The 27,976-nt window shown below is 39.2% G+C and overlaps 1 protein-coding gene across 8 annotated transcripts in view; it reads right to left on the bottom strand.

The window, feature by feature from the left end:
- Positions 1-27,976, bottom strand: part of TLK2 (tousled like kinase 2) — a 124,325-nt gene that overhangs the window by 70,991 nt on the left and 25,358 nt on the right. For 5 of the 8 annotated variants that reach the window (XM_061392269.1, XM_061392268.1, XM_061392272.1 and 2 more), the window contains exons 3-6: positions 10,237-10,308; positions 9,230-9,299; positions 8,179-8,222; positions 7,363-7,458 (exon numbers count right to left, since the gene is read on the bottom strand). The exons of 1 other annotated variant lie outside the window; for it this stretch is intronic. In XM_061392269.1, the coding sequence (XP_061248253.1) occupies positions 7,363-7,458; positions 8,179-8,222; positions 9,230-9,299; positions 10,237-10,308 (282 nt within the window). The remainder of the gene's footprint in view (positions 1-7,362; positions 7,459-8,178; positions 8,223-9,229; positions 9,300-10,236; positions 10,309-27,976) is intronic. 2 more of the 8 variants (XM_061392274.1, XM_061392267.1) reach the window with 1 other exon arrangement.

Here is a 27,976-nt window from a genome sequence, read left to right as displayed (position 1 = left end):
GAAATAAGGAACACAAAACAGGTAGTAAAAGAAGCATCAAAGTCACATTTGCCCTGCTGCTGCTGCTGCTAAGTCACGTCAATCGTGTCCGACTCTGCGACCCCACAGACGGCAGCCCACCAGGCTCCCCCGTCCCTGGGATTCTCCAGGCAAGAACACTGGAGTGGGTTTCCATTTCCTTCTCCAATGCATGAAAGTGAAAAGTGAAAGTGAAGTCACTCAGTCGTGTCCGACTCATAGCGACCCGATGGACTGCAGCCCACCAGGCTCCTCCATCCATGGGACACCCTAAGATCTTGACTTTCCAATCCCTGGGCACCATGTTGCCAAGTGGCTAATCATACGCCAAGCCCATCCAGCATAGGACTCTCAATATGAATCCTTCCCACTTTAAGCTGTACTTTCAAAGGGTTAAAACCTCAGGGAAAATGTAAGCCAGAAGAAATAGTTCTCCCGCCCTCAGGGAGCTGCAACAGTTGCCTTGGCCATGCAGGGGGTGCAAGTTCCCCTGAGAAATGTTGCTGCTGCTAAGTCACTTCAGTCGTGTCTGACTCTGTGTGACCCCACAGATGGCAGCCCACCAGGCTCCCTGGGATTCACCAGGCAAGAACACTGGAGTGGGTTGCCATTTCCTTCTCCAGTGCATGAAAGTGAAAAGTGAAAGTGAAGTCGTTCAGTCGTGTCTGACTCCTAGCGACCCCATGGACTGCAGCCTACCAGGCTCCTCTGCCCATGGGATTTCCCATGCAAGTTAATACAATCCAAATCAATACTGCTTGTCTGGTTGAAAGAAACAATCTAGCAAATCAAACAAAGCAAGCCATGAATTTAGTAGTTTGTAGAGACTGGTAGAATCTCTAGACACTTGAGAGAAGCAAATAAAAATTCTCCCTGGAGAAACATATGTTCATTTTAGACCTCAAAGAAATTTCACAAACAATTTTTCAAGTATGAGCAGCATACAGACAACCAAAGCATAAAAGAAATAAAGACCTGAGCAACAACTAGGAAAATTAAGATATAGCAGAAACAGATTTTTTTAAACTTCAAATACAAAAATTAACAGATTATAAAACAACTATGTCTACCAGATTAAAGAAATAAAAGACAGTTTGACTATATCTGCAGGGAACATAAAATAACAAAAATTAAGAATCCAGTGCAGCAAATTAGATACACCAAAACAGAGAATTTGAGAACTGAAAGGCAAGAAACTATCCAGAATGGAGCATACAGAAAGAAGAATGAAGGGGCAGGTGATAAAGTGAGACAGTCTAACATATGCTGCTGCTGCTAAGTCGCTTCAGTCGTGTCCGACTCTGTGCGACCCCATAGACAGCAGCCCACCAGGCTCCCCCATCCCTGGGATTCTCCAGGCAAGAACACTGGAGTGGGTTTCCATTTCCTTCTCCAATGCATGAAACTGAAAAGTGAAAGGGAAGTCGCTAAGCCGTGTCCGACTCTTAGCAACCCCATGGACTGCAGCCCACCAGGCTCCTCAATCCGTGGGATTTTCCAGGCAAGAGTACTAGAGTGGGGTTGCCATTGCCTTCTCCACTAACATATGGTTCCCTGAAATTTTATAGGAGAATGAAAAAGAGAATAGGACTGAGATAGAGACAATGGCAAATAACTATTCAGAAATGGTACAAGACAGCAACCCACAAATATCAGAAGCCCAGCAAATCACATGGAAGGGAAATAAAAGGATGTCTCAAAGCACACCACCACAAAGTAAAAGTAGCCTGGGGCTTGAGGGGAGAAGGGTAGGTGTGGGTAGGGGAAGCAGAGCAGTTTCTTTCAAAGAAATAAGTAAATGAAAACTATTTTCTCAACTGTAACCAAGGGAACCAAAAAAATGGTAACGATATACTTAACTGTGTGTGGTGAAAAAAAAAAACAATCTAGATATATACACAGCATAAATATCTTTCAAGAATAAGGGCAAAATAAAGTTATTTCAGCAAACAAAAACCTAGAGAGTTAACCCCCAGCAGATAAATACTGTATTAAGGACTATGGAAGGCAGAAGTACTTCCACGTCCACTTCTTCCCTAAAGTGGAAGGTGTAATATGTACAAAGGCAAGAAGTACAAAGAAAGAGGTAAGTAAGTACATGGATAAATCTAAATGAACACTGACAGCATAATAATGTTCTATGATTTTTTATATATATATAAATTTTTTAAAGGCAAAATATAAACCTACACCACCACCACCAAGGCAGTAGCACAGAAATGGAATCGAAGTTATCATGTAACTAGGCTACTGTTAACATCAAACTTTGGCATATTAAAGATACCTGTGGGAGAAACACCACACAGGACCTACCTACTAGTGGAGGAGAAAAGTATGAAATCATTTTTTAATCCAAATGAAAACAAGAATTGAAGGAAACAGTGACATAGAACAGGCAAGAAACAGGCAATGACAGATACCATTAAAAGCCAGAGTATTTAAAACCAATATAACGATGTTTATTAATGTGAACCAGAGAAGGCAATGGCATCCCACTCCAGTACTCTTGCTTGGAAAATCCCATGGATGGAGGAGCCTGGTAGGCTGTAGTCCATGGGGTCGCTAAGAGTCGGACACGACTGAGCGACTTCCCTTTCACTTTTCACTTTCATGCATTGGAGTAGGAAATGGCAACCCACTCCAGTGTTCTTCCCTGGAGAATCCCAGGGACGGGGGAGCCTGGTGGCTTCCGTCTATGGGGTCACACAGAGTTGGACATGACTGAAGCGACTTAGCAGCATTAATGTAAACAGAATAAATACTGAAGTTTAAAAAAGATTTTATTTTTTGACCATGCCACACAGCTTGTAGGATCTTAATTCCCCAACCAGGGATTGAACCTAGGCCCCAGCAGTGAAAGTGCTGACTCCTAACCACTGGACCACTACGTAATTCCCTTAAAAAAGATTTTAGACTGAATAAAGAAAAAAATTTCAACTATGTACTTGTCAGATATACTGAAAACATAATAATGAAAAGCTGACAATATAAAAACAGAAATATTTACACTATACAGCGGTTTGAATATACTAGTATCAGATAAACTGCATTAAGAGCAAAAAGTATCAGGAGAAATAAAGAGAATCACTTAGTAATACATAAGGCAAAAATATAAATACAGGAAGAAACAAAGTACACCCATAATCATGACAGTCATGAATATACCTCTCTTAGTAATTGACAGAACAAACAGCCGAAAGTCAGAATACAGAAGATTTAAACATGGAGATTAAACGCCGTGATTAACAAAACTGTCATAATGACAATACTATAAAGAAAAGCAAATGCTGATCACAAAAATTAGAACAGTGGTTGTTTCTAGAGTATTGGGAGGGAGTTGTGATCAGGGAAGGTTTCCAGGGTGCTGTAAGTATTTTACTTTCTGACCTAAGTAATGATTAATGGAGTTAACTTCATAATGACTGCCTGGAAACATTTTTTGTAAAGGACCAGATAGAAATATTTTAGACTTTCCAGGCAACATAACTCTGTGACATATTCTTCTTTGTCTCTATAACTCAAAAAATCTAAAAATCATTTTCGGCCTGCCAGTTGTAGGCTGTAGTTTACCAACTCCTGAACTCAAAGGCTCAGGGTTTGTGTACTTTTTTGTATTTAACAAAAAATATAGAAGAATCACTTAGGAGGGAAAAAGCTAAAATGATTCTTTATCTGTTCTTCTATTCTTCTCTTTCAACAAATAGTCTGTCTTGCGTTCCCACTGTGCACCCAACACTGTTTTGGGTGTTAGAGACTAAACACTGAACAAGATCTCTCTTCTATGCCAAGGAGTGAGGGAAATAGTCAAAATGATTACACCTTTATGTAACAAACAGTGTAAGAGATGGAAATAGTAGTAATAAAACAAAGGTCCAATTCTCTTGGGATTAACATTCTGGTGGAAGATGATGGGCAACAAACTAACTGTATAGTTAAAAATTAAGATCTGTAAATTAAATAAAAATATTAAAATTATGCCACACAATGACGACAGTGAATGATCTACAACACACAACATGGATGACTTTCACCAAAGTAATGCTGACTGAAAGAAACTCGACACCAGACTATATTAGATACTGTGTGGTTCCTTTCATACACTGTATAAAAACAAAAGAGCCCTCATCTATGCTACTATTAGAAGTTAGGACAGTAGCTATCTCCAATCGCAGGGAGGGGGCTAATAACTGAAAGGGAACATAAGGGACTTTCTGGAGGGGCTGGTACTTTGTTTCTTGTGCTAGTACAGTTGGTGAACATTCATTAAGCTGTAGATGTACATGTATACTCTTTTATATGTATAAATATGAATCAATAAAAATTTAAATATATATATCAAACTTTAAATACATATGCCAGATAGTAATAACTAAGAATTAAAGCAGGATTAGGGACAGAGTTACAAGGTGAGAGGGACTATTATTCAAAGAAGTTGGCCAGGAGAGACCTCTCTTGACAAGGCCATTTTTGAGCAACAGTCTGATGAAGGACTTGCTCATCACGCTATTCTTGGAAGAAGAAATAGCAGGTACAAAGGCACTGAAGTAAAGAGTGCTTCAGAGTGTTCACAGAACTTCTGGGAGGCCAGTGCAGCTTAAGTGGCATGAGGAAGAAGGGGAGCAGATGCAGTCAGATGGATGTGAGGAGCAAAGATTATGTAGGAGCTTCTAGACCACATAAGCCTAGAACAGTCTGGACAAGCCCCTGGCCAGTTCTGAATAGGATCTGACTTAAATTTTTCACAGAATCATTCTGGCTACTTACTATATTGAAAATAGGTGAGACACAGGCAGAAACAAGGAGACTACTTTAGAGACTGATGCAGAGAACCAGGTGAACAGAAAAGAGGGTGGATTCTGCTATTTTTTAAAAAGAAAACAGGATTTTGATGGATGAGATATGGGGCATAAAGTTATGATCTAAAAAACTGGACACAGTGAACTGTTATCTACAGGGACAGGGTAGACTGCAAAAAGAGCAATTTGTTGTTGTGCTAGTGAGCAAGAGCTCCTCTGTGGGGTTTTTTTTTAATTATTTATTTATCTATTTATTTTTGGCTGCTCTGGGTCTTCACTGCTGTATACAGGCTTCTCATTGAGGTGGTTCTCTTGTTGCAGAGCACAGGCTCTAGGGTGCACGGGCTCAGCAGTTGTGGTGCACGACCTTAGTTGCTCTGTGGCATGTGGACTCTTCCCAGACCAGGGATCGAACCCACGTTCCCTGCACTGGCAAGCAGATTCCCAACCACTGGACCACCAGGGAAGTCCTACAGACGTTTTCTAAGCTATTCATTTAGTTATATAAGCAGACATGGCAAGGAGAGGTGCATATATAATTTTCAGGGAAATCGATGCCCAAGTAAAGGGCTGTCCAGTTCATGCATCCTAAAAGGCAGATACGGATAAGGACACAAGTAACCTGGTAGAGCTGGCAGAAACACATGGGAAAGTTCTCTTTTGATTGCTTCTATTTTCCTAATAAAATAAAAAAGTCAAGTCATCAGTTGAGAGAGTAGAGGGGAAGGAATTGCTGCTGGAAGACTGCAGAAAGTGACAAAAATATGTAATATTCATCTAGGAGAGTGAATTAACTATGGAAATATAATAGGACTGGCAGCAACTCAGAGGCTCATGAGGTTGGTGGTCACAAACTTAAAGTGAGGTCAGCATGGGTGTATGTGCTTTTCTCTAACCAGGCTGAACCGCTTAGATACAGGCAAGGAAAATTAGATTTAATCAGGGCTGAGTTTTTTTCAGGCAAGTATAATGGAGAGAGTGGGGAAAGGGAATTGAAGGGTATATACAAATCAGTTGATTATAACAATGAAGCACAGAATCTAAGATAGGAGGATAAAATGCAATGGAAAAAGGAAATTAAGGTTGGTTTCTATTTTAACAACCAAGACATACTTAGATTTGTACGATAATGAGGCTCAGCCACCACTCACTGAGGTGGCAGGACTGTCTGTGGATCACTTAGGTACCTCTCTCTTGTCTTCATTTAAGACCTGACTTAAATGGACACATGATAGATGGGTGGTCACATTACTGAAAACCAAATGAAAAAAAATCTTTTTCAGGAAGAAAAGAGTAGTAAGATAACAAAATTCTACAAGTCATATTTGTCCCAAATAGATAATTCTGCAATCCCATTTAACATTTTAAAACTTGTAACTGGTTTAAAACAATAAAAATACAGATCTAGGTCTCCTCAAAAGTTAGCTAACAAACTTCAACCTAACCAAACATATCTACACATTGAACATTTATAATATTTTTAAATATGGCAATGATGACAAAGTAATAGAAAAAATTTCAAGCTGAATACATTTTGCTAAGTGCTTTACTAATTATAATCACCCTAATGAACGCATGTTTTTATGAGACAGAAGAGGGGAAGAAGGACATTTTAACTAGTTTAACAATACAGAGACTAAATCACTTAAAAAAAAAAAAAGCAATATTAATCAAGTCTGCTGAGGCAGAGAAAAGCAACTTTCCGAAACAGAGACCTAGGATGAAAACTCCTGGTCTCCCTTTTCCCTAAGATCCCACAGCAATACCTGAGGCATCAAAGGACATAATACACTCTTATGTACAGGGTTCTCATATGGTATCAACAAATCAGCCAAAGGCACTTGAGTGAACTGACATAAAATCCTACATGAGCTGGTTCAGGGATTCTCAGCTTTGGCACTAGCACCATTCTGGACTGGATCATTCTTTGTTGTGGGCGCCTGTCCTGTGCATGGCAGGATGTACACCAGCATCCCTGGCCTCTGCCCAGCAGATGCCTATGGCATCATTCCACCCACCCTCTAGTTCTGACCAAAAATTACTTCAACATTGCCAAATGTCCCCTGAGGGGATAAACTACCCTGGCCTGAGAACCACTAACTTGGCTGTGATGTTTTTATAGAGTTTCAGATCAGAGAACAAACCTATCCCAAATCTGTGTGGTATTAGCTTCTCTACTACATCACTGAGCAAGCCATCCAATTAATTCAAATACCAGGAGCTGACCACAATTTTTTTAAAGGAATTTAACTACAGGAATATGTAAGTCTGGCCAGGATAAAAACCTAATGTTTGGACGGGAAACCCCTTTCTTGAGGCCTAGAAGTAATCAATTTATACTGGGAGAACAGGATCAGCTCTCATAAAATGTAAACTGACTGATACAGATTTGAATCTAAGTTAAGTGATTCACAGGTAATGCTATGAACGTTTCTCCTTAAGACTTCACTCCCCTTGGGTAATTAATGGAAGAGAAACTTTGCTTGAGTGTTCCTGGGCTTCTTGGTCTCCTACAACAGGTGTCACATTTCTCCAGGTGAATGCTTACCGGTAAGGGATTGGATAAGGAATGTTGCGGTGAGGATCGTGCAACTGGTGGAACACTTCTGCCAGGGCTGGTTCCTGGCCCGCTTCCCCCAGCAAACTGGCCAACAGGGAAAAATGGATATGAATAATTCACAACAGTACTATGCTCAGATAAGGAGAGTAAAAGATTAATACACATACAGGTCTTAATTATACATGGTCCCTTTAAGTCTACACATTTTATTCTAGAGAAAATGCCATGTAAGTCAAATTCTGCTAACTTTTCAATGAGATTTTAACAAGAAGCTCCAGTAGAAATGTACCAAGATATAAGGAAAACATGGCTAGAAACCTGAAGGTACACATGATTTTGAAAAGATATAAGAGAAGAATGTTTCCCCTTCTTGTCTCAAAATACATGAAGCAGGAATACAGTGTATGTTAGCGTCCCCTTCAGTAACCACTAAGGATGGGTCAGTGAGCTTACTACAGGTTCCACTGGACTACAGGTAGAGGACAAAAGAAGAGTCCGAGGCGTTCCACTTCAACCTTTGTAAGACACAAAACCTAGTCTGGCCAAGAGAACAATCACCTCATTTGTGAATTTTTATATCATCACAGACAAGACACATCATGAACAAATTTAAATTTAGGAAGTCAGCAGCTGTTTCCTCTTATAGAGATGGGGCAACATCAGGTTGATGAAGGTGGGGAAGAAGGGGAGGAGGGCACAGTAAAGGCAATATATGCCTTTCTAAAGCTTTAAATGAAAGAAAGGATTTAGGTTCTTTTTTTTTTTAAGTCACTATAGATTTCTTTTTCCAAAAATTTAACTTACCTCAAAGTAATCACTAATTTTATGTCCCCTAGGAGTGCCTTTCCCTGAAAATAAAACCAAAGTAAGTATAGTTTTTCCAGTAACACAAGTAAACCATCATTTGCTAAAGTGTATTATGTATTCAATGACTGCCTATGCTGTTACCAATTCAAATGTCAACTTTACTTTTAACAAATGAGCCAAAATACCCGTTTCCTAAGAACAGAAGACAGTTTCCACCACAAAATAAAACACTAAAATAAGCAGTGAAAGAAAGACCTTTTCACAGCTTGTTTTCCTTTAAGATTCACTACGCTTTCTTTTACAAGTACACTAACAAAGCTTATGCCACAACAGTGAATCAAAATAAAACTAAACTATAAACTACACCCCCAACTAAGAGGATAAAAAAATTCAAAACAAACTCATCAGAACTAAATGGTTTATTCTATTTCACAAGTAAATTTACATGACCTTGCTACTTTGGAAAAATTTTCTCCCACAAAAGTAAAAAATGATTTGCAGATTAAAAGATACAAAATGGGGGGAGGGGGCCTTTCCTTTCTTGGAAGTTCTTCCATTTCATTTATTCTTTCTTTAATTATTTAAAGAAATCTGGCATTATGATCATCATACTTACAGATTTATTCCACTGGGCACCAATTATTCAACTGAGTAACTGACATGGAAGAAGGGTAGGTAAAAGGACAGCCATGTAAATGCAACCATTTCTGCTTGCCTATTATTAACAATCCACTGACCTAGTGCAAGACATAGTTAAAACTGCTATGTAATCTCTTTTCTGTACAATAGATCCTTAGTCTGAAGACAAATCCATGGCGAGAAGACTATTAACTTACAACAGGGAGAACTAGAGTCCCCGCAGAACTGACGCTGTTTTGTCAAGTGTGTATCAAATGGCAAGTCTGTCATAAACAGCCTGATATTCCCTTAAGGAATGCAAATCTCCACTGTCAGGAATCCCTGTATGCAAACTAATTAGTGTGAGCTGGAAGTTTTATACCTAAGTACATAAGAATTTATATTTTTACTGGTGTGAAATTATTACTACCTTGGCTAGTTTCATATGGTTCAGCTTTTCTTTTCCGGTTTCGCTGGTCATTCTGTTTTTTCTCAGGAGTCTGTTAAATACCATATACATCACAATTAGCATTTTGTCAAATTTTTCACGTTATGAAAATTAGAGTGTACGTTAAAAATATCAAATTTATAAGGAGAATTAACTGGCTCACAAGTCCTAAATGAATGTCCTACTCTTAGAGCAGGGTCATAGAAAGAATATAAGATCTGAAGTCAAACCATTTATACAATTTTTGGCCAACTGCTTAAAATATCAGAGCTTTAATTTACTTATCTGTAAATCAGGGTTGCTGCAAAAGCTTAAATGAACTATTTTATAAAGCACAAATGTAGTACAAGCATCTAGCATATAGCAGGCTCTCAAATAGCAGCTGTTACAATATTTGTTTCTTTTTGAGGCCACACCATGCAACTTATGGGATAGTAGTTCTCTGACCAGGGATTGAAAATCCAGATCCCAGCAGTGAAAGCACTGAGTCCTAACCATTGGACCACCAGGGAATCCCAATATTTCTACTTTAAAAGACCTTAAATCTAAAATTTTTTTTCCAAAAAGGAAATATCTGCATGATCAGTCAACTGACTAGTCTATTCAAAGTCTTATCTAAGTGCAAAGTAAGCAGTTATATAATCAGCTAGGTTATTTGCCTTTAAAAAACACAAAATTTCAAATTTTGTTACTGAAGTCCTTCAGGCCACACTGACTCACTCTGCTGAAGTACTAAGAAGTGCTAAAATTCAAGGACACCTAGACTAATTCAGCTACAACTGCAAATTTCTACCTTTTGATTATTATGATTATAGTAATAAAAACCCATCAGGGCCACATGACAACTGTGCAGACACAAAGAGCACACAACTCTAAGGGGAATCATTGACACAAACCCTGACAGGACCCCAGAGTCTGCAGTGCTATGGTTTAACCCAGATCTAAAGTGTGGGAATATGAGAAGTCTTGCAATGGATGTGGCTTCTTACCTCTACTTCTTTATCACTCAAGGACCCCACGCTGCACAAGCTCTGGTTGGAAGACTCACTATTGAGTGGCCCCTGAAAAGAAAAAAACAAAAAGGAATCAAAAGAAACTAAGATGACAGCAAAAATGAGGAAGAAGCCATGTGATTGTGATATCTAGGTCAAGTCAAAGAAACCAAGAATTAACTGCAACACCTCTGAGCCAACTTGAAAAGAACTCCATCCATCATATAGTAGAGGGCACTCATGTTAAAATTCTCTACCTAATGTTATTTTCATTTCCTTTATAAACTCTCAACTCCTGTGCAAACTTTCCCCTTCTAGAGTACTTTCACATGGAGCAAGTTCATTCTTTAAGGAAAATAAGCAAGGGAAAAACGATTCTCGTGATTCTTGTATCTTACAGTCGATATCTGAAAGTTATGTTAAGGGTATGCCAAGGGTTCCTCATGAGGGGGTGGTCAGAGACCATAATGAAGGAAACACTTTTTCGAATCATGCTTTAAAGAGACTGCCAGCTCAAAAAACAGTTACAAAAGTCTGACCTCTAAGCCTAACAGCATGAGGATCTCTGCTAGCCTGCTGCTCAGAGAAACTGATGAAAATTATTTTTTAAAACCACCATTCAAAGCCTCTGACAATGGTCCCTAAGGGCAAAGAGCTAATGAAGAAACAACCATTCAATAAAATCTACAAAAAATTTAGCCTGCAAGGTGAAAGTCTGTGGTACCTGAACGAAGATCATGCTTTTCTTCCCATATCCCACCCTCCCATCTCAGCAGGGTTCCAGACTGCTGCAGCCAAGAGCACAAGCCCCCTCCTTCCCCCAGCTCTCAGTCAAGGGCTTTCTTCCTGAGAGGAGCAGGACTTCAGGCTTCTCATTTTGTCCCCAGCACTCTGTCACTGAAGCTAAGTCCCAGCCAAGTACATCAAAGACAGGAGGCTTCCATCTGCCTAACACTGACTTGTGGAAGGGAGGCTCTGCCTTAGCTTGGTACACTGAGAATACTGGGACTCCAACAGGCCTCTCGCTCAGCTCATAAGGTAGTGGTTCCACATCACGAGAGACAAGCTGCTTGCTGTGTGCACCCCATCTATACCTCCGCTCCTGGTATTCAGTTCCTAAAGGCTGAATGTCACTTCACAGAAAAGTGTTACTCATTGTCCCCACCCCCAACACCAGAACCCTGGCTTAGATATTTTGCCGGGGGTAAAACACTGGAACATATAGTACAAAATCTCTTCCCAAAGGACCTGACTTCATTCTCAACAGAGTGTGGACAAGTTTAAATCTACAGATATTCAATGGAGACTGTGGCAAAAGGCAAGTGGGAAAATATTTGTGTAATGAAGATACAGCCTAGACTGTAGGTCAGTTAGTTAGAAAGAGAGAACCAAGGAATAAAGCCCCACGAGGGAGGAGTCATCCTGCGGTCAGAACGAATAGCAAACATTTGTCAAACAGGTATGACCTAAATCAAATCCCTTATGATTATACAGTGGAAGTGAGAAATAGATTCAAGGGATTAGATCTGATAGACAGAGTGCCTGATGAACTGTGGATGGAGGTTCGTGACATTGTACAGGAGACAGGGATCAAGACCATCCCCAAGAAAAAAAATGAAAAAAGCAAAATGGCTGTCTGAGGAGGCCTTACGACTGGCTGTGAAAAGAAGAGAAGCAAAAAACAAAGGAGAAAAGGAAAGATATACCCATTTGAATGCAGAGTTTCAAAGAATATCAAGGAGAGATAAGAAAGCATTCCTCAGCGATCAGTGCAAAGAAATAGAGGAAAAGAATAGAACGGGAAAGACAAGATTTCTTTAAGAAAATTAGAGATACCAAAGGAACATTTCATGCAAAGACAGGCTCAATAAAGGACAGAAATGGTATGGGCCTAACAGAAGCAGAAGTTATTAAGAAGAGGTGGCAGGAATACACAGAAGAACTATACAAAAAAGATCTTCACAATCTAGATAATCATGATGGTGTGATCACTCACCTAGAGCCAGATACCCTGGAATGTGAAGTCAAGTGGGCCTTAGGAAACATCACTACAAACAAAACTAGTGGAGGTGATGGAATTCCAGTTGAGCTATTTCAAATCCTGAAAGATGATGCTGTGAAAATGCTGCACTCAATATGCCAGCAAATTTGGAAAACTCAGCAGTGGCCACAGGACTGGAAAAGGTCAGTTTTCATTCCAATCCCAAAGAAAGGCAATGCCAAAGAATGCTCAAACTACTGCAAATTGCACTCATCTCACACGCTAGTAAAGTAATGCTCAAAATTCTCCAAGCCAGGCTACAACAGTACGTGAACCATGAACTTTCAGATGTTCCAGCTGGTTTTAGAAAAGGCAGAGGAACCAGAGATCAAATTGCTGATATCTGTTGGATTATCAAAAAAGCAAGAGAGTTCCAGAAAAACATCTATTTTTGCTTTATTGACTATGCCAAAGCCTTTGACTGTGTGGATTACCACGAACTGTGGAAAATTCTTAAGGAGATGGGACTACCAGACCACCTGACCTGCCTCTTGAGAAATCTGTATACAGGTCAGGAAGTAATAGTCAGAACTGGACATGGAACAAGAGACTGGTTCCAAATAGGAAAAGGAGTACGTCAAGGCTATATATTGTCACCCTGCTTATTTAACTTATATGCAGAGTACACCATGAGAAACGCTGGGCTGGATGAAGCACAAGATGGAATCAAGATTGCCGGGAGAAATATCAATATGCAGGTGACACCACCCTTATGGCAGAAAGCGAAGAACTAAAGAGCCTCTTGATGAAAATGAAAGAGGAGAGTGAAAAAGCTGGCTTAAAGCTCAACATTCAGAAAACTAAGATAATGTCATCTGGTCCCATCACTTCATGGCAAATAGATGGGGAAACAGTCAAATAGTGACAGACTATTTTTCTGGACTCCAAAATCACTGCAGATGATGACTGCAGCCATGACCTTAAAAGATGCTTACTCCTTGGGAGGAAAGTTATGACCAACCTAGACAGAATATTAAAAAGCAGAGACATTACTTTGCCAACAAAGGTCTGTCTAGTCAAAGCTATGGCTTTTCCAGTAGTCATGTATGGATGTGAGAGTTGGACTATAAAGAAACTGAGCACCAAAGAATTGATTCTTTTGAACTGTGGTGTTGGAGAAGACTCTTGAGAGTCCCTTGGACTGCAAGGAGATCCAACCAGTCCATCCCAAAGTAAATTAGTCCTGAATATTCAATGGAAGGACTGATGTTGAAGCTGAAACTCCGATACTTTGGCCACCTGATGCGAAGAGCTGACTCATTTGAAAAGACCCTGATGCTGGGAAAGATTGAAGGCGAGAGGAGAAGGGGACGACAGAGGATGAGATGGCTGGATGGCACCACCGGCTTAAAGGACATGAGTTTGAGTAAACTCTGGGAGTTGGTGATGAACAGGGAGGCCTGGAGTGCTGCAGTCCATGGGGTCGCAAAGAGTCGGAAACAACTGAGTGACTGAACTGAACTGAACTGAGAGGGGCGCAAGAGAAGAAGTGAACTGGCAGAAGAAATAATTAGCAAATCAGAAGACAGATCAATAGAGATTATGCAAGCTGAAAAATAAACAAACAATAAAAAAAAAGAAGAAAAAAGAACAGAGCTTCAAAGAAATGTGGAAAACTGTTAAGTACATCACCATGTACATAATTGGGATACCCAGAAGGAGAGGAGAGCAAGAAAGGAGTAGAAAAAATTTTTTGAAGAAATTGTCTGAAATTTTCTCAAATTATTAAAAAATAATAATAATAACTTACTGATACAAGAAGCTTGATGAACTCCAAGCAGGATAAACACAAAAAGCCTCATAAACAAACATATTATAGGAAATATACTCGAAGGAAGGTAAAGAAAAAGAGAAAATCTTGAAAGCAGAAATGTAACACATCACTTATAAGGGAATCCAAGTAAGATTTACAGTTGATTTCTGAGCAAAAACAATCACGGCCCAAAGGCAGCAGGATAATATATTCAAAGTGTGAGGTCAGAGGCAGAGAGTGTTGGGTCAACCAACACTCATACATTGAGCAAAGTGTTCTTCCAAAATGAAAGCAAAGGAAGGAGTTCTTAGATAAATAAAAAAGAAACTTCCTCAACCCAACAAAAGGGCGACACAGAAAAAAACAAACAAACCCTACAGTTCACATCATAATTAACAGTTAAACACTGGAAGCTTTCTCCTAAGACCCAAAACAAGACAAGGATGTTTGTTCTCACCCACATATTCAACATTATACTAGAAGTTCTAGGCAGGCAATTATACTCCCCCCCAAAAAAGTAATAATAATAAAAAAATAAATAAGGCATTCAGCTTGAAAAGGAAGAATTAAAACTATGCCATTCCCAGAAGATATACTATTGTATATATAAAACCAAAAAGGATCCACTAAAATCCTACCTAAACTAACAAGTTCATAAAGATTGTAGGATACAAGATCAATATACAAAAACCTGTTTTACAATTTCTATAACCCTGCAATGAATTTGAAATGAAGTTAAGAAAACAATTCCATTCACATTAGCATCAAAGAGAATAAACTACCTAGATATGAACAAAAGAAATAAAAAACATATACGCTAAAAACTACCTTAAAAACTACTGCAAGAAATTAAAGATCTAAATAAATGGAAAAACATCCCATGTTCATGAACTGGAATACTTAACACTGTCAGGATAGCAGTTCTCTCTCAGCTGATCTATAGATTCAGTGGAATCCCCAGTAGAAATCCAGCTGACTTTGTAGAAACTGACACGCTGATTCTAAAATTCATAGAGAATGGGGACTTTTTGGGAAGTCAGGGACACAGATTCCACCCCTGGTCAGGGAACTAAGATTCTACATGCTGTGTTGCGTGCCCCCTGCCCTCAAAAAAAAAAAAAAAAAGGAATTATAAAGCACCAAAAGAACCCTGAAAAAGAAGGTGAACTCACATTTCCTGACTTCAAGACTTACTACAAACAAAACTAATCAAGACAGTATAGCACTGACATAAAGATGGACCAATGGAAAAGAACTGAGAGTTCAGAGAGAAATCCATAATCTACGGCCAAATGATTGTTGACAAAGGAGCCAACACGGTTCAGTAGGGGAAAGAATAGCCCTTTTAACAAAGGGTGCTGAGACAACTGGATAGCCACAGGCAAAACAATGAGGATAAACTCCTACTTCACACCATATAAAAATTAACTCAAAATGGTTCAAGTACTTAAACCAACAGCTACTGCTGTTGCTGCTAAGTCGCTTCAGTCGTGTCCGACTCTGTACGACCCCATAGACGGCAGCCCACTAGGCTCCTCTGTCCCTGGGATTCTCCAGGCAAGAACACTGGAGTGGGTTGCCTTTCCTTCTCCAATGCATGAAAGTGAAAAGTGAAAGTGAAATCGCTCAGTCGTGCCCGACTTAGCGACCCCATGGACTGCAGCCTACTAGGCTCCTCCGTCCATGGGATTCTCCAGACAAGAGTACTGCAGTGGGGTGCCACTGCCTTCTCCACTAAAACCATACAGTTCTTAGATGAAAGGGGTAAATCTTCACAAACTCAAACTGGGCAAAGAATTCTTAGACATGACACTTAAACTGCCAACAACAAAAGAAAAAAAGATAAATTAGACTTTTTAAAAACTAAAAATGTTTGTGGGGCTTCCCAGGCGGCACTAGTGGTAAAGAACCGCCTGCCAATGCAGAGAACGTAACGAGATGTGGGTTTGGTCCCGGGGTCAGAAGATCCCCTGGAGGAGAGCATGGCAGCCAACTACAGTATCCTTGCCTGGAGAATTTCATGGACAGAGGAACCTGGGGGGTCCACAGGGTCCATAGGGTCCCAAGGAGTCGGACACGACTGAAGGGACCGAGCACACATGTGGTTGAAAGGACACTATCAACGAAGACAACCTACAAAATGGAAGGTATCTGCAAATCATATATTTGAAAAGGTACTGGCATGGTATATAAAAAACTCTTATAGTTCAGAAATAAAGACAGATAATCCAATATAAAATGGGCAAAAGGTCTAAACAGACATTTCTCCAAAGATGAGATACAAATGACCAATAAGCACATGAAGAGAAGCTCAACATCATTAGCCAATGGGGAAACAAAAATCAAAACCAAAATGTGGCACCACTTCACACCTACCAGGACAGATAGATTCACAAAGACAGTAAGAAGTGCTGGCAATAACGTGGAGAAACTGGAACCCACAAACACTGCTGGTAGGAACATAAAATGGGGCAGCCGCTTTCAAAAGCAGTTGGGCAGTTACTCAATTAAACACAGAGTTACATATGACTCAGAATGCTACACCTAGAAACATATTGAAGAGAAATAAAAACATGTACACCCACAAACTTGGACACAAATTTTCACAGCAGTATTACTGACAAAAGTCAAAAGGTGAAAACAATCCAGATATCCATCAACTAATAAATGGATACATGAAATATGATATATCCATACAATGGAATATTATTTGACCATAAAATGGAATCAAGAACTGATACGTGCTACAGCATAAATGAACCTTGAAAACATTTTGCTGAGTTAAAGAAGCCAGTTACCACAGACCAAATATCAAATGATTCTACTCATGTTAAAGCTCAGACCAGGGAAATCTAAGACAGAAAGTAAAGCACAGTTGCCTAGGTGGAGGGTTGCGGGACACAGGGTGCTAGCTGAAGGGTATGGGATTCTTTTTGAGGTGATAACAATATTCTAAAGCTGATTTTGTGGATGGTTGTACTTATCTCTAAATATACTAAAAACCAATGAACTGTGCAATTTAAATGGGTGAACTGTATGGCATATGAATAACATCTCAATAAGGTTATTTAAAAAAATAAGTTACTAGGCTTAGAGTCAATTTACATTCATTTCAGGGTATTCTTTTCACTGTATCCTTAAAGTACTATTTTAAAATTGTAATCAACACAATATATCAGAGAGCTTCATAGTGAGATGCTTGCAAAACGGCAAAGAAAAAAAAAAAATAAAGGGAAACTAGGAAGAAGAAATAAAATAAAATAAAGTATTCCCAGTGACATAAATCAATCAAGGACTTATTCCTTTAATGATATAATAGAGTTCCATGATGTTTAAAAAAGCTTTACTTAAGAATTCTATAATAATTTAAATTGAATCTTCCTATGCCTAAATGTTAAAAATATCCTGTTTATGAATTATCTTTATTGTAACTTTCAAGAAGTATTTTATGTCTCTTGGATAGTAATAAAATCATATACTATTAACATATTTTAACCATTCATTTTACCCACCAACTATCTCTCACTTTGAAAAGGCAGTGGCAAATGGGTTGAATACAGGCAAAAGAGAACTGAAGACCCTATTTTTTTAGCAATTATGATATGAACTGTAAAGTGGTGTGCACTGTAGTGTTTGAAACATCAAAGCAATAGGCACAAGGATCCTTGCGCATGTGTGGAGCATCCTGGAGTATGTGCGGCTAACCAAAAGAAAAACAGGATTAAGAATCATTTAATCCTCCCTTTTCCTGTCCTTTTCTGAAGCACAGCATCCTAAATTATTATAAAATCATTAGATTAAATTTAATTAGCAGGGATAAATGACACACATTCCCTGTTCTAAAACATCTTACTGTCTAGTAAGAGAGCTAACCAAAGGCTTTCAGGCAAACAATGTTATCTTTAAAAAATGTAGCTATCATTAAAAACCCAACAAAAAAGGCAGAAAAAAACTGAACTAGAGAAGGATAAAAAGGCATGACAAAATTCAAAGTATGATCCTTGATTTGACCATGGATTGTGAAACAAAGCAAAAGCAAAACCAAATAAAGGACATTATTGGGACAAAGGCAGAAACTGAATATGGACTATATATTGGATAATTAAGTTCCAGTCTATTATTATATGCCCCTCAATTGTAAACTCTCTCATTTGTTGGATTTTTTTACTAAGGTGCTTTATGAGTTTTGTATGAGTACATAAACAGCTTTGGGGGCATCCTCCACATTTCAGGGGTTAAGGAGCAATCAATCCCAAGGGAATTTTAATGGTCACCTCTGCTAATGCCCTACAACATTCACCAGTTTCAAATATATTAGTTTTCCGGCCCAGGATTTCCACACAAAGCTGGAGTTTCCATTTCTTGTGGCTTTTAACAGCCACAAGCCAAAGTTAAGCAGTTCTCTTCCATCCTATGTCCTGGACTGGTGGACAGTTTTATTAGTCCTAATTCATAGACAAGTGTGCCCCTTCCCAATCCCCAGCTTTAGACACTTCCAGTTCAAGCCTCTGGCCTCAATTATTATCCCTAGGGGAAAATTAAGCCCAAAGACATAAAAGTTTATGGGTTACCAAAGTTTAACTCTCGTTCACCACTGTGACATCTTCATCTTCATCTCCCAAGTTAGAATAACTAGGATTCAATTTCTCCTATTTTCCTCATACTGCTGACATTCAGGAATTATATAATTTTCATATATTTCATTTAGCCAATTACTGAGTTGTTATTCATCCTAATCATATGATTGTTCCTCTTGAATTCCTTGTCCAGATATAAATCATAGTAGTTATAAATAATAAGTTTATGTATTCCTGGTGGCTCAGAAGGCAAACCATCTGTGTGCAATGTGGGAGACCTGGGTTTGATCCCTGGGTTGGGAAGATCCCTTGGAGAAGGGAACAGCTACCCACTCCAGTATTTTTGCCTGGAAAATCCCATGGACGGAGAAGCCTGGTAGCCACAGTCCATGGGGTTGCAAAGAGTCGGACATGACTGAGTGACTGAGTGACTTCACTTTTCCACAATTTATACCTCTTGTTTCTCAGTTTACCGCTTTGAATAAAACAACATAAATCACCATAAAGAACACTGTTGGGCTTCCCTGGTGGCACAATGGTAAAGAATCCACCTGCCAATGCAGGAGACACAGGTTTGATCCCTGACCCGGCAATATCTCACATGCCGAAGAGCAACTTAAGCCTGTGCATCACAACTGTTGAGTCTATACTCTAGAGCCTGGAGCCACAACTACTGACCCCACGTGCTGCAACTATTGAAGCCCACATGCCTCAGAGCCTGTGTTCCACAAGAGAAGACAATGCAACGAGAAGCCCATGCACCGCAACTAAAAAGTAGCCCCTGCACACTGCAACTAGAGAAAAGCCCTTGCAGCAACGAAGACCCACACAGCCAAAAATAAATAAATAATAAAATGAAATTATATTTTAAAATAATCACTGTTGTGTCCTTCTTTTTCAAAGTAACTCTTCTAGTGCTTAACCATTAAAAACTGTAATAAGACTGCAAAGAACCAGTCTTGTAAAAGATAAAGTCGGAGGTGTCCCAAATCCACTTATTACACAGCTACAGTAATCAAAACAGCATGGCACTGGCATGAAGACAGACATAGACAAAATGTATACAATGCTCTTGGATTGGAGAATCAACATTGTCAAAATGAATACATGACCCAAAGCAATCCACAAATTCAAAGAAATCCCTATCAAATTACCAATAGCATTTTTCACAGAACTAGAACAAAAGAAACCTAAAATTTATGTGGAAACACAAAAGACTCCAAATAGCCAAAGCAATCCTGAGAAAGAAAAATGGAGCTTGAAGAATCAGACTCCTCGACTTCAGACTATACTACAAAGCTACAATAATCAAAGCAGTATAGTACTGAACTTCCCTGGTAGCCCAGTGATTAAGACTCTGCACTTGCAATGCAGGGCTACAGGTTTGATCCCTGGTCAGGGAACTAAGACCTCCCATGCCATGTTGTGTGGCTAAAAAACAGCATGGCATTGGCCCAAAGACAGAAAAATAGATCAACACAACAGGATAAAAACCCAGAAATAAACTCATGCACCTATGGTCAACTAATCTACAACAAAGGAGGCAAGAAAAATATACAGTGGAGAAAGACAGTCTCTTCAATAAATGGTATTGGAAAAACTGGACAGCTACATGTGAAAAATGAAATCAGAACACTGCTAACACCATAAACAAAAATAAACTCGAAATGGATCAAAGACTTAAATGTAAGGCTGGACACCATAAAACTCTTAGAGGAAAACATACACAGAATACTCTTTGATATAAATTGCAGCAATATCTTTCTTGATTCACCTCCTAGAATAATGAAAATAAAAATAAAAACAAACAAATGGGACCTAATTAAACCTGAAAGCTTCTGCAGAGCAAAAGAAACCATAAAGAAAATAAAGACAACTCACAGAATGGAAGAAAATATTTGCAAACAACCAACCGACCAACATGCAGCTGTGGGCAGAAGATCTAAACAGACATTTCTCCAAAGAAGACATATAAGACTTTCCTGATAGTCCAGTGGTTAAAAATCCGCCTGCCAATACAAAGAACACAGGTTTGATCCCTGGTCCAGGAAGATTTCATGTGCCATGGGGCAATGAAGTCTGTGCACCACAACTACTGAAGCCAGCATGCCCTGGAGCCCATGCTCTATGACAAGAGAAGCCACTGCAATGAGAAGCCTGTGCACTGCAACTGGAGACTAGCCCCTGCTTGTTTCAACTAGAGAGAACCTGAGGCCAGCAACAATGAGCCAGCACAGTCAAAAAAAAAAAGAAATACAGATGGCCAAAACACATTAAAAGATACTCAATCATAGAAATGCAAATAAAAACTATAATGAGGTATCACTTTATGACAGTTAGAATGTCTATCATCAAAAAGTCAACAAACAGTGCTGGAGAGGGTGTGGAAAAAAGGGAACTCTCCTACACTGTTGATGGGAATGTAAACTGGTACACCACTATAGAGAACAGTATAGAGATGCCTTGAAAAACTAAAAACAGACCTACTATATAATCAAGAAATCCCATTCCTGGGCACATACCAGGAGAAAATCATAATTTGAAAAGATACATGCACCCCAATGTTCACTGCAGCACTATTTACAATAACCAAGATGAGGAAGCAACCTAAATGTCCACTGACGTTTAATGGATAAAGATGATGTGTTATTTATATACAATGGAATGCTACCCAGCCACAAAAAGATGAAATAATGCCACCTGCAGGACATGGATGACCTAGAGATTATCAAGCGAAGTCAGTGAGACAGAGAAAGATAAATATCATATGATCTCTCTCATTATACGGAATCTTAAGAAATGATATAATTCTTATTTACAAAAAATGCTTATTTGCTATTGCAGTAACTAACACATGTGTACTTCTATGGGCTGAGTATTCTATATTAGCACATTTGATTCTCACAACAAGTGAAAAATAGACCCAAAGAAAACATGTAGGGGGAGAGAAAAGGGAGAAAGTCATCAAAACCCCAGGACTAGGTGAAGAGGCCTTACACCAAAAGCTTGATCCATAAAAAGAAACATTAGCAAATGGAACCTTACCAAAATTAAAAACTTTTACTCAGCAAAAGATCCCACCAATAAGATGAAGGGACAAATCATAGACACATTAGCTCCAGAAAATGTTCATGCAAAAACCTGTACACTCATGTTCACTGTGGCTTTATTGGTAATAACCAAAAAACTAGAAACCAACTAGCCTTTATATTGTGATACATCCACACCATGACGTACTACTCAACAATAAAGAGGGATGAGCTATTAATATATGCAACAACTTTGATGGGCTCCAAGGAAATTATGCCAAGTGAAAAAGGCTAATCTCAAAAAGTTATATACTACATGATATATATATATATATATATATGTATATATATATAAATATATAAGAAACACATACAATTCTTGAAATGGTAGTATTTATAGAGATGAAAAGCAGATGAATGGATGTCAGGAGTTAGGGTTTCGAGGGAAGGAACGGGGCTGGCTACAAAGGAGTAGTGGGAGAGAGTTCTGAGATGGGGCAGTTCTGCATCTTGACTGGGGTGGTGGATACAGTAAGCTACACAAGCAATAAAATTTCACAGAAGCACCTGGACACACAGACACAAAAGATGCGTGCACAACATGAAACCTGAATAAGCTCTGTGGAGTTCCCCAATGTCAACTTCTTGGTTTAAATATTGTACTATAATTACATAAGTTGTTCACACTAGGAGAGAAAAGGGATACATGGAACCTCCTTGTACATTTTTTTTTTTGCAACTTTCTTTGAATATGTAAGTACTTTTAAGCTTTTTAATGTATGATTATTTTTAGTATTTATATGTATTATATAACTACTTGCTGTGGTTATGCAATAATGGTAAACAATACTTAGGCAGAGCTTGCTACATGGTCGGATACTCTATATTAGTGCATTTAATCCTCCTAGAAAGCTCTTATGGGCTCAACTGTGTCCTCCTTAAATTTATACACTCAAGTCCTAACCCCAAAACCTCAGAATGTATTTGGAGACATGACCTTTGAAGAGGTAATTAAGCTAAAATGTGTCAGTAGGGTGGATACTAATCCAAAATGACTGCTGTCCTTATACAAAGTAGAAATTAGGACACAGAAACACCTGACATGCAAGCTCAGAAGAAAGACCATATAAAGACACAATGAGAAGGGGGCCATCTGCAAGCCAAGGAGAGAAAGCCTCAAAGGAACCAATCCTACTGACACCTTGATCTTGAACTTCTATCCTCTAGCATTTGTGAGAAAATAAATTCCTGTTGTTTAAGTCACTCAGTCTATGGTACTCAGCCCTAGGAAACTGATGACAAACTTATATGACAGCTATTAGCAGTCTTATTATTAGATGAGAAAACTATAAGAGAAGTTTAGTAAACTTCCCAAGGTCACCCAGCTGCCAAGAAGCAGTGCCAGGATCCAGACCTAAGCAATCTGGCTTCAAAATATGTACTACTGTCTTCAGCTATACTCTAGAGATATTCGTATACTGTGCTACTGTCATTCAGCTGTACTCTAGAGTTATTGGTATAGAGTCATCTCCACAGTCAGTGATTTAAAAATACTGAACTTGTCAGACATTCTTCAGATAAACTCCCTGAAACAAAGTAATTGGCCATTTGCAAATATTTTTACTTGAACTTAAACATATATACTGGAGAAGGAAATGGCAACCCACTCCAGTACTCTTGTCTGGAAACTCCCATGGACGGAGGAGCCTGGTGGGCTGCAGTCCATGGGGTCGCTAAGGGTCGGACATGACTGAGGGACTTCACTTTCACTTTCATGCACTGGAGAAGGAAATGGCAACCCACTCCAGTGTTCTTGCCTGGAGAATCCCAGGGACGGGGTAGCCTGGTGGTCTGCCGTCTATGGGGTCGCACAGAATCGGACACGACTGAAGTGACTTAGCAGCAGCAAACATATATACATATATTCATAAATGAGAGTAGATTATACTTTGACTTCCTCATATGTGTCAGGTTTTGTTATCGGAGTTTATTTATACCTATGTCATTATTTAACATGAGAATTACTATTTCTTAAAAGGTTAGGACAGACCACCACTAACTAGGGAGTGGTTTTTTTGGCACTGCTTCAAAGGAGTAGGAGGAACAGGAGGAGGAGAAAATAATTTTGTAATCACCTTGATTTTTTCTTGGTTATAGGAGTCTATTCAGATTTTTACATCTTATTTTTGTCAATATTAATATCTACTATCTTGGATGGAAATTAACTACTTTCACTAAGATTTTCATATTAATATCATGTAACTTGTAACTTACAAATAGCTGTGAAAAGAAGAGAAGCGAAAAGCAAAGGAGAAAAGGAAAGATATAAGCATCTGAAAGCAGAGTTCCAAAGAATAGCAAGGAGACATAAGAAAGCCTTTCTCAGAGATCAGTGCAAAGAAATAAAGGAAAACAACAGAATGGGAAAGACTAGAGATCTCTTCAAGAAAATGAGAGATACCAAAGGAACATTTCATGCAAAGATAGGCTCGATAAAAGATAGAAGTGGTATGGACATAACAGAAGCAGAAGATACTAAGAAGAGATGACAAGAATACACAGAAGAACTGTACAAAAAAGATCTTCACGACCCAGATAATCACGATGGTGTGATCAATGACCTAGAGCCAGACATCCTGGAGTGTGAAGTCAAGTGGGCCTTAGAAAGCATCACTACGAACAAAGCTAGTGGAGGTGATGGAATTCCAGTTGAGCTATTTCAAATCCTGAAAGATGATGCTGTGAAAGTGCTGCACTCAACATGCCAGCAAATTTGGAACACTCAGCAGTGGCCACAGGACTGGAAAAGGTCAGTTTTCATTCCAATCCCAAAGAATGCTCAAACTACCGCACAAATGCACTCATCTCACACGCTAGTAAAGTAATGCTCAAAATTCTCCAAGCCAGGCTTCAGCAATATGTGAACCGTGAACTTCCAGATGTTCCAGCTGGTTTTAGAAAAGGCAGAGGAACCAGAGATCAAATTGCCAACATCTGCTGGATCATCGAAAAAGCAAGAGAGTTCCAAGAAAAACATCTATTTCTGCTTTATTGACTATGCCAAAGCCTTTGACTGTGTGGATCACAATAAACTGTGGAAAATTCTGAAAGAGATGGGAATACCACCACCTGAACTGCCTTTTGAGAAACCTGTATGCAGGTCAGGAAGCAACAGTTAGAACTGGACATGGAACAACAGACTGGTTCCAAATAGGAAAAGGAGTACATCAAGGCTGTATATTGCCACCCTGCTTATTTAACTTATATGCAGAGTACATCATGAGAAACGCTGGGCTGGAAGAAGCATAAGCTGGAATCAAGATTGCCGGGAGAAATATCAATAACCTCAGATATGCAGATGACACCACCCTTATGGCAAAAAGTGAAGAGGAACTAAAAAGCCTCTTGATGAAAGTGAAAGAGGAGAGTGAAAAAGTTGGCTTAAAACTCAGAAAAAGAAGACCATGGCATCCGGTCCCATCACTTCATGGGAAATAGATGGGGAAACAGTGGAAACAGTGTCAGACTTTATTTTGGGGGGCTCCAAAATCACTGCAGATGGTGACTGCAGCCATGAAATGAAAAGATACTTACTCCTTGGAAGGAAAGTTATGAGCAACCTAGACAGCATATTAAAAAGCAGAGACATTACTTTACCAACAAAGGTCCGTCTAGTCAAGGCTATGGTTTTTCCAGTGGTCATGTATGGATGTGAGAGTTGGACTGTGAAGAAAGCTGAGCACCGAAGAACTGATGCTTTTGAACTGTGGTGTTGGAGAAGACTCTTGAGAGTCCCTTGGACTGCAAGGAGATCCAACCAATCCATTCTAAAGGAGATCAGTCCTGGGTGTTCTTTGGAAGGAATGATGCTAAAGTTGAAACTCCAATACTCTGGCCACCTCATGAGAAGAGTTGACTCATTGGAAAAGACTCTGATGCTGGGAGGGATTGAGGGCAGGAGGAGAAGGGGATGACAGAGGATAAGATGGCTGGATGGCATCACTGACTCGATGGACATGAGTTTGAGTGAACTCTGGGAGTTTGTGATGGACAGGGAGGCCTGGCTTGCTGCAATTCACAGGGTCGCAAAGAGTCGGACACAATTGAACTGACTGAACTGAACCTGTAACTTCATAAGCAAAAGAGAGTCCAAAATGCAGTACTTCAGTGCAATCTCAAAAACAACAAAATGATCTCTGTTCGTTTCCAAGGCAAACCATTCAATTTCACAGTAATTCAAGTCTATAACCCGATCACTATAACTGAAGAAGCAGAAGTTAAATGGTTCTATGAAGACCTACAAGACCTTATAGAATTAACACCAAAACAAAAAGATGCCCTTTTCCTCATAGGGGACTGGAAGGCAAAAGTAGGAAGTCAAGAGATACCTGGAGTAACAGGCAAGTTTGGCTTTGGAGTACAAAATGAAGCAGGGCAAAGGCTAAAAAAGTTTTGCCAAGAGAACACACTGGTGATAGCAAACACCCTCTTCCAACAACACAAAGACAGCTACACATGGACATCACCAAATGATCAATACCAAAATCAGATTGATTACATTCTTTGCAGTTGAAGATGGAGAAGCTCTATATAGTCAGCAAAAACAAGATGAGCTCCTTATTGCAAAATTCAGGCTTAAACTAAAGAAAGGAAGGAAAACCACTAGGCCATTCACATATGACCTAAATCAAATTTTTATGATTATATAGTGGAAGTGGCAAATAGATTCAAGGGATTAGATCTGATAGAGCACCTGAAGAACTATGGATGGAGATTCATAACATCGTACAGGAGGCAGTGAGCAAAACCATCTCCTAGGAAAAGAAATGCAAGAAGTAAAAAATGGTTGAAGAGTCCTTACCAACAGCTGAGAAGAGAAGCGAAAGGTAAAGGAGAAAGGAAAAGATAATACCAATCTGAATGCAGAGTTCCAGAGTACAGAGAGGAGAGATAAAAAAGCTTTCTTATGTGAACAATGCAAAGAAATAAAGAAAACAATAGAATGGGAAAGACTAGAGATCTCTTCAAGAAAATTGGAGATACCAAGGGAACATTTCATGCAAAGACACGCACAATAAAGAATGGAAGTGGCAAGGACCTAACAGAAGTAGAAGAGATGGCAAGAATACCCACAACAATTATACAAAAAAGGTCTCAGTGACCTGGATAAGGGCTCCCCTCGTGGCTCAGTTGGTAAAGAATCTGTCTGCAATGTGGAAGACCTGGGTTCCATCCCTAAGTTGGGAAGATCCCCTGGAGAAGTGAATCAAATACCCACCCCAGTATTCTGGCCTGGAAAATTCCACAGACTGTATAGTCCATGGGGTCTCAAAGAGTTGGACACGACTGAGCAGATAACCACAACAGTGTAGTCACGCACCTAGAGCCAACATCCTGGAGTGTAAAGTCAAGTGGGCCTTACGAAGCATTACTACGAACAAAGCTAGTGGAGGTGACGGAATTCCAGCTGAGCTATTTCAAATCCTAAAAGATGATGCTGTTAAAATGTTGCACTCATTATGCCAATAGTGGTCACAGGAATGGAAAAGGTCAGTCTTCATTTCAATTTCAAAGAAAGGCAATGCCAAAGAATGTTCAAACTACTGTACAATTATGCTCATTTCACATGCTACTAAGATAATGCTCAAAATCCTTCAAGCTAGGCTTCAACAGTATGTAAACCGAGAATCTCTAGATGTACAGGCTGGATTTAGAAAAGACAGAGGAACCAGAGATCAAATTGCCCACATTTGTTGGGTCACAGAGAAAGCAAAGAAATTCCAGAAAAGTATCTACTTCTACTTTACTGACTACATGAAAGACTTTGTGTGCATCACAACAAGAAACTGGAAAATTCTTAAAGAGATGAGAATACCAGACCACCTTATCTGTCTTCTTAGAAACCTCTATGCAGGTCAAGAAGCAAGAGTTAGAACCAGACATGGAATAACAGACTGGTTCAAAATTGGGAAAGGAGTAAGTCAGTCTGTATACTGTCACCCTGTTTATTTAACTTATACACAGAGTACATCATGAGAAATTCCACAAGGTGGAATCAGGATTGCCGGAAGAAATATTAACAACCTCAGATATGTAGATGATACCACTCTAATGGTATAAAGGGAAGAGGAACTTTATAAACAGCTTCTTGATGGGGGTGAAAGAGGAGAGTGAAAGAGCTGGCTTAAAACTCAACATTCAAATAAACGAAGACCATGGTATTTGGTCCCATGGTATTTCATGGCAAACAGATGGAGAAAAAAATGGAAACAGTGACAGACTTTATTTTCTTAGGCTTCAAAATCACAGTAGACAATGACTGCAGCCATGAAATTAA

This window comes from Bos javanicus, chromosome 19 (genome assembly GCF_032452875.1).
Source record: "Bos javanicus breed banteng chromosome 19, ARS-OSU_banteng_1.0, whole genome shotgun sequence".
NCBI classification, from domain to species: Eukaryota; Metazoa; Chordata; class Mammalia; order Artiodactyla; family Bovidae; genus Bos; species Bos javanicus.
The sequence above is the reverse complement of the archived record's forward strand: the minus strand, read 5'-3'. Positions and strand labels throughout refer to the sequence as shown.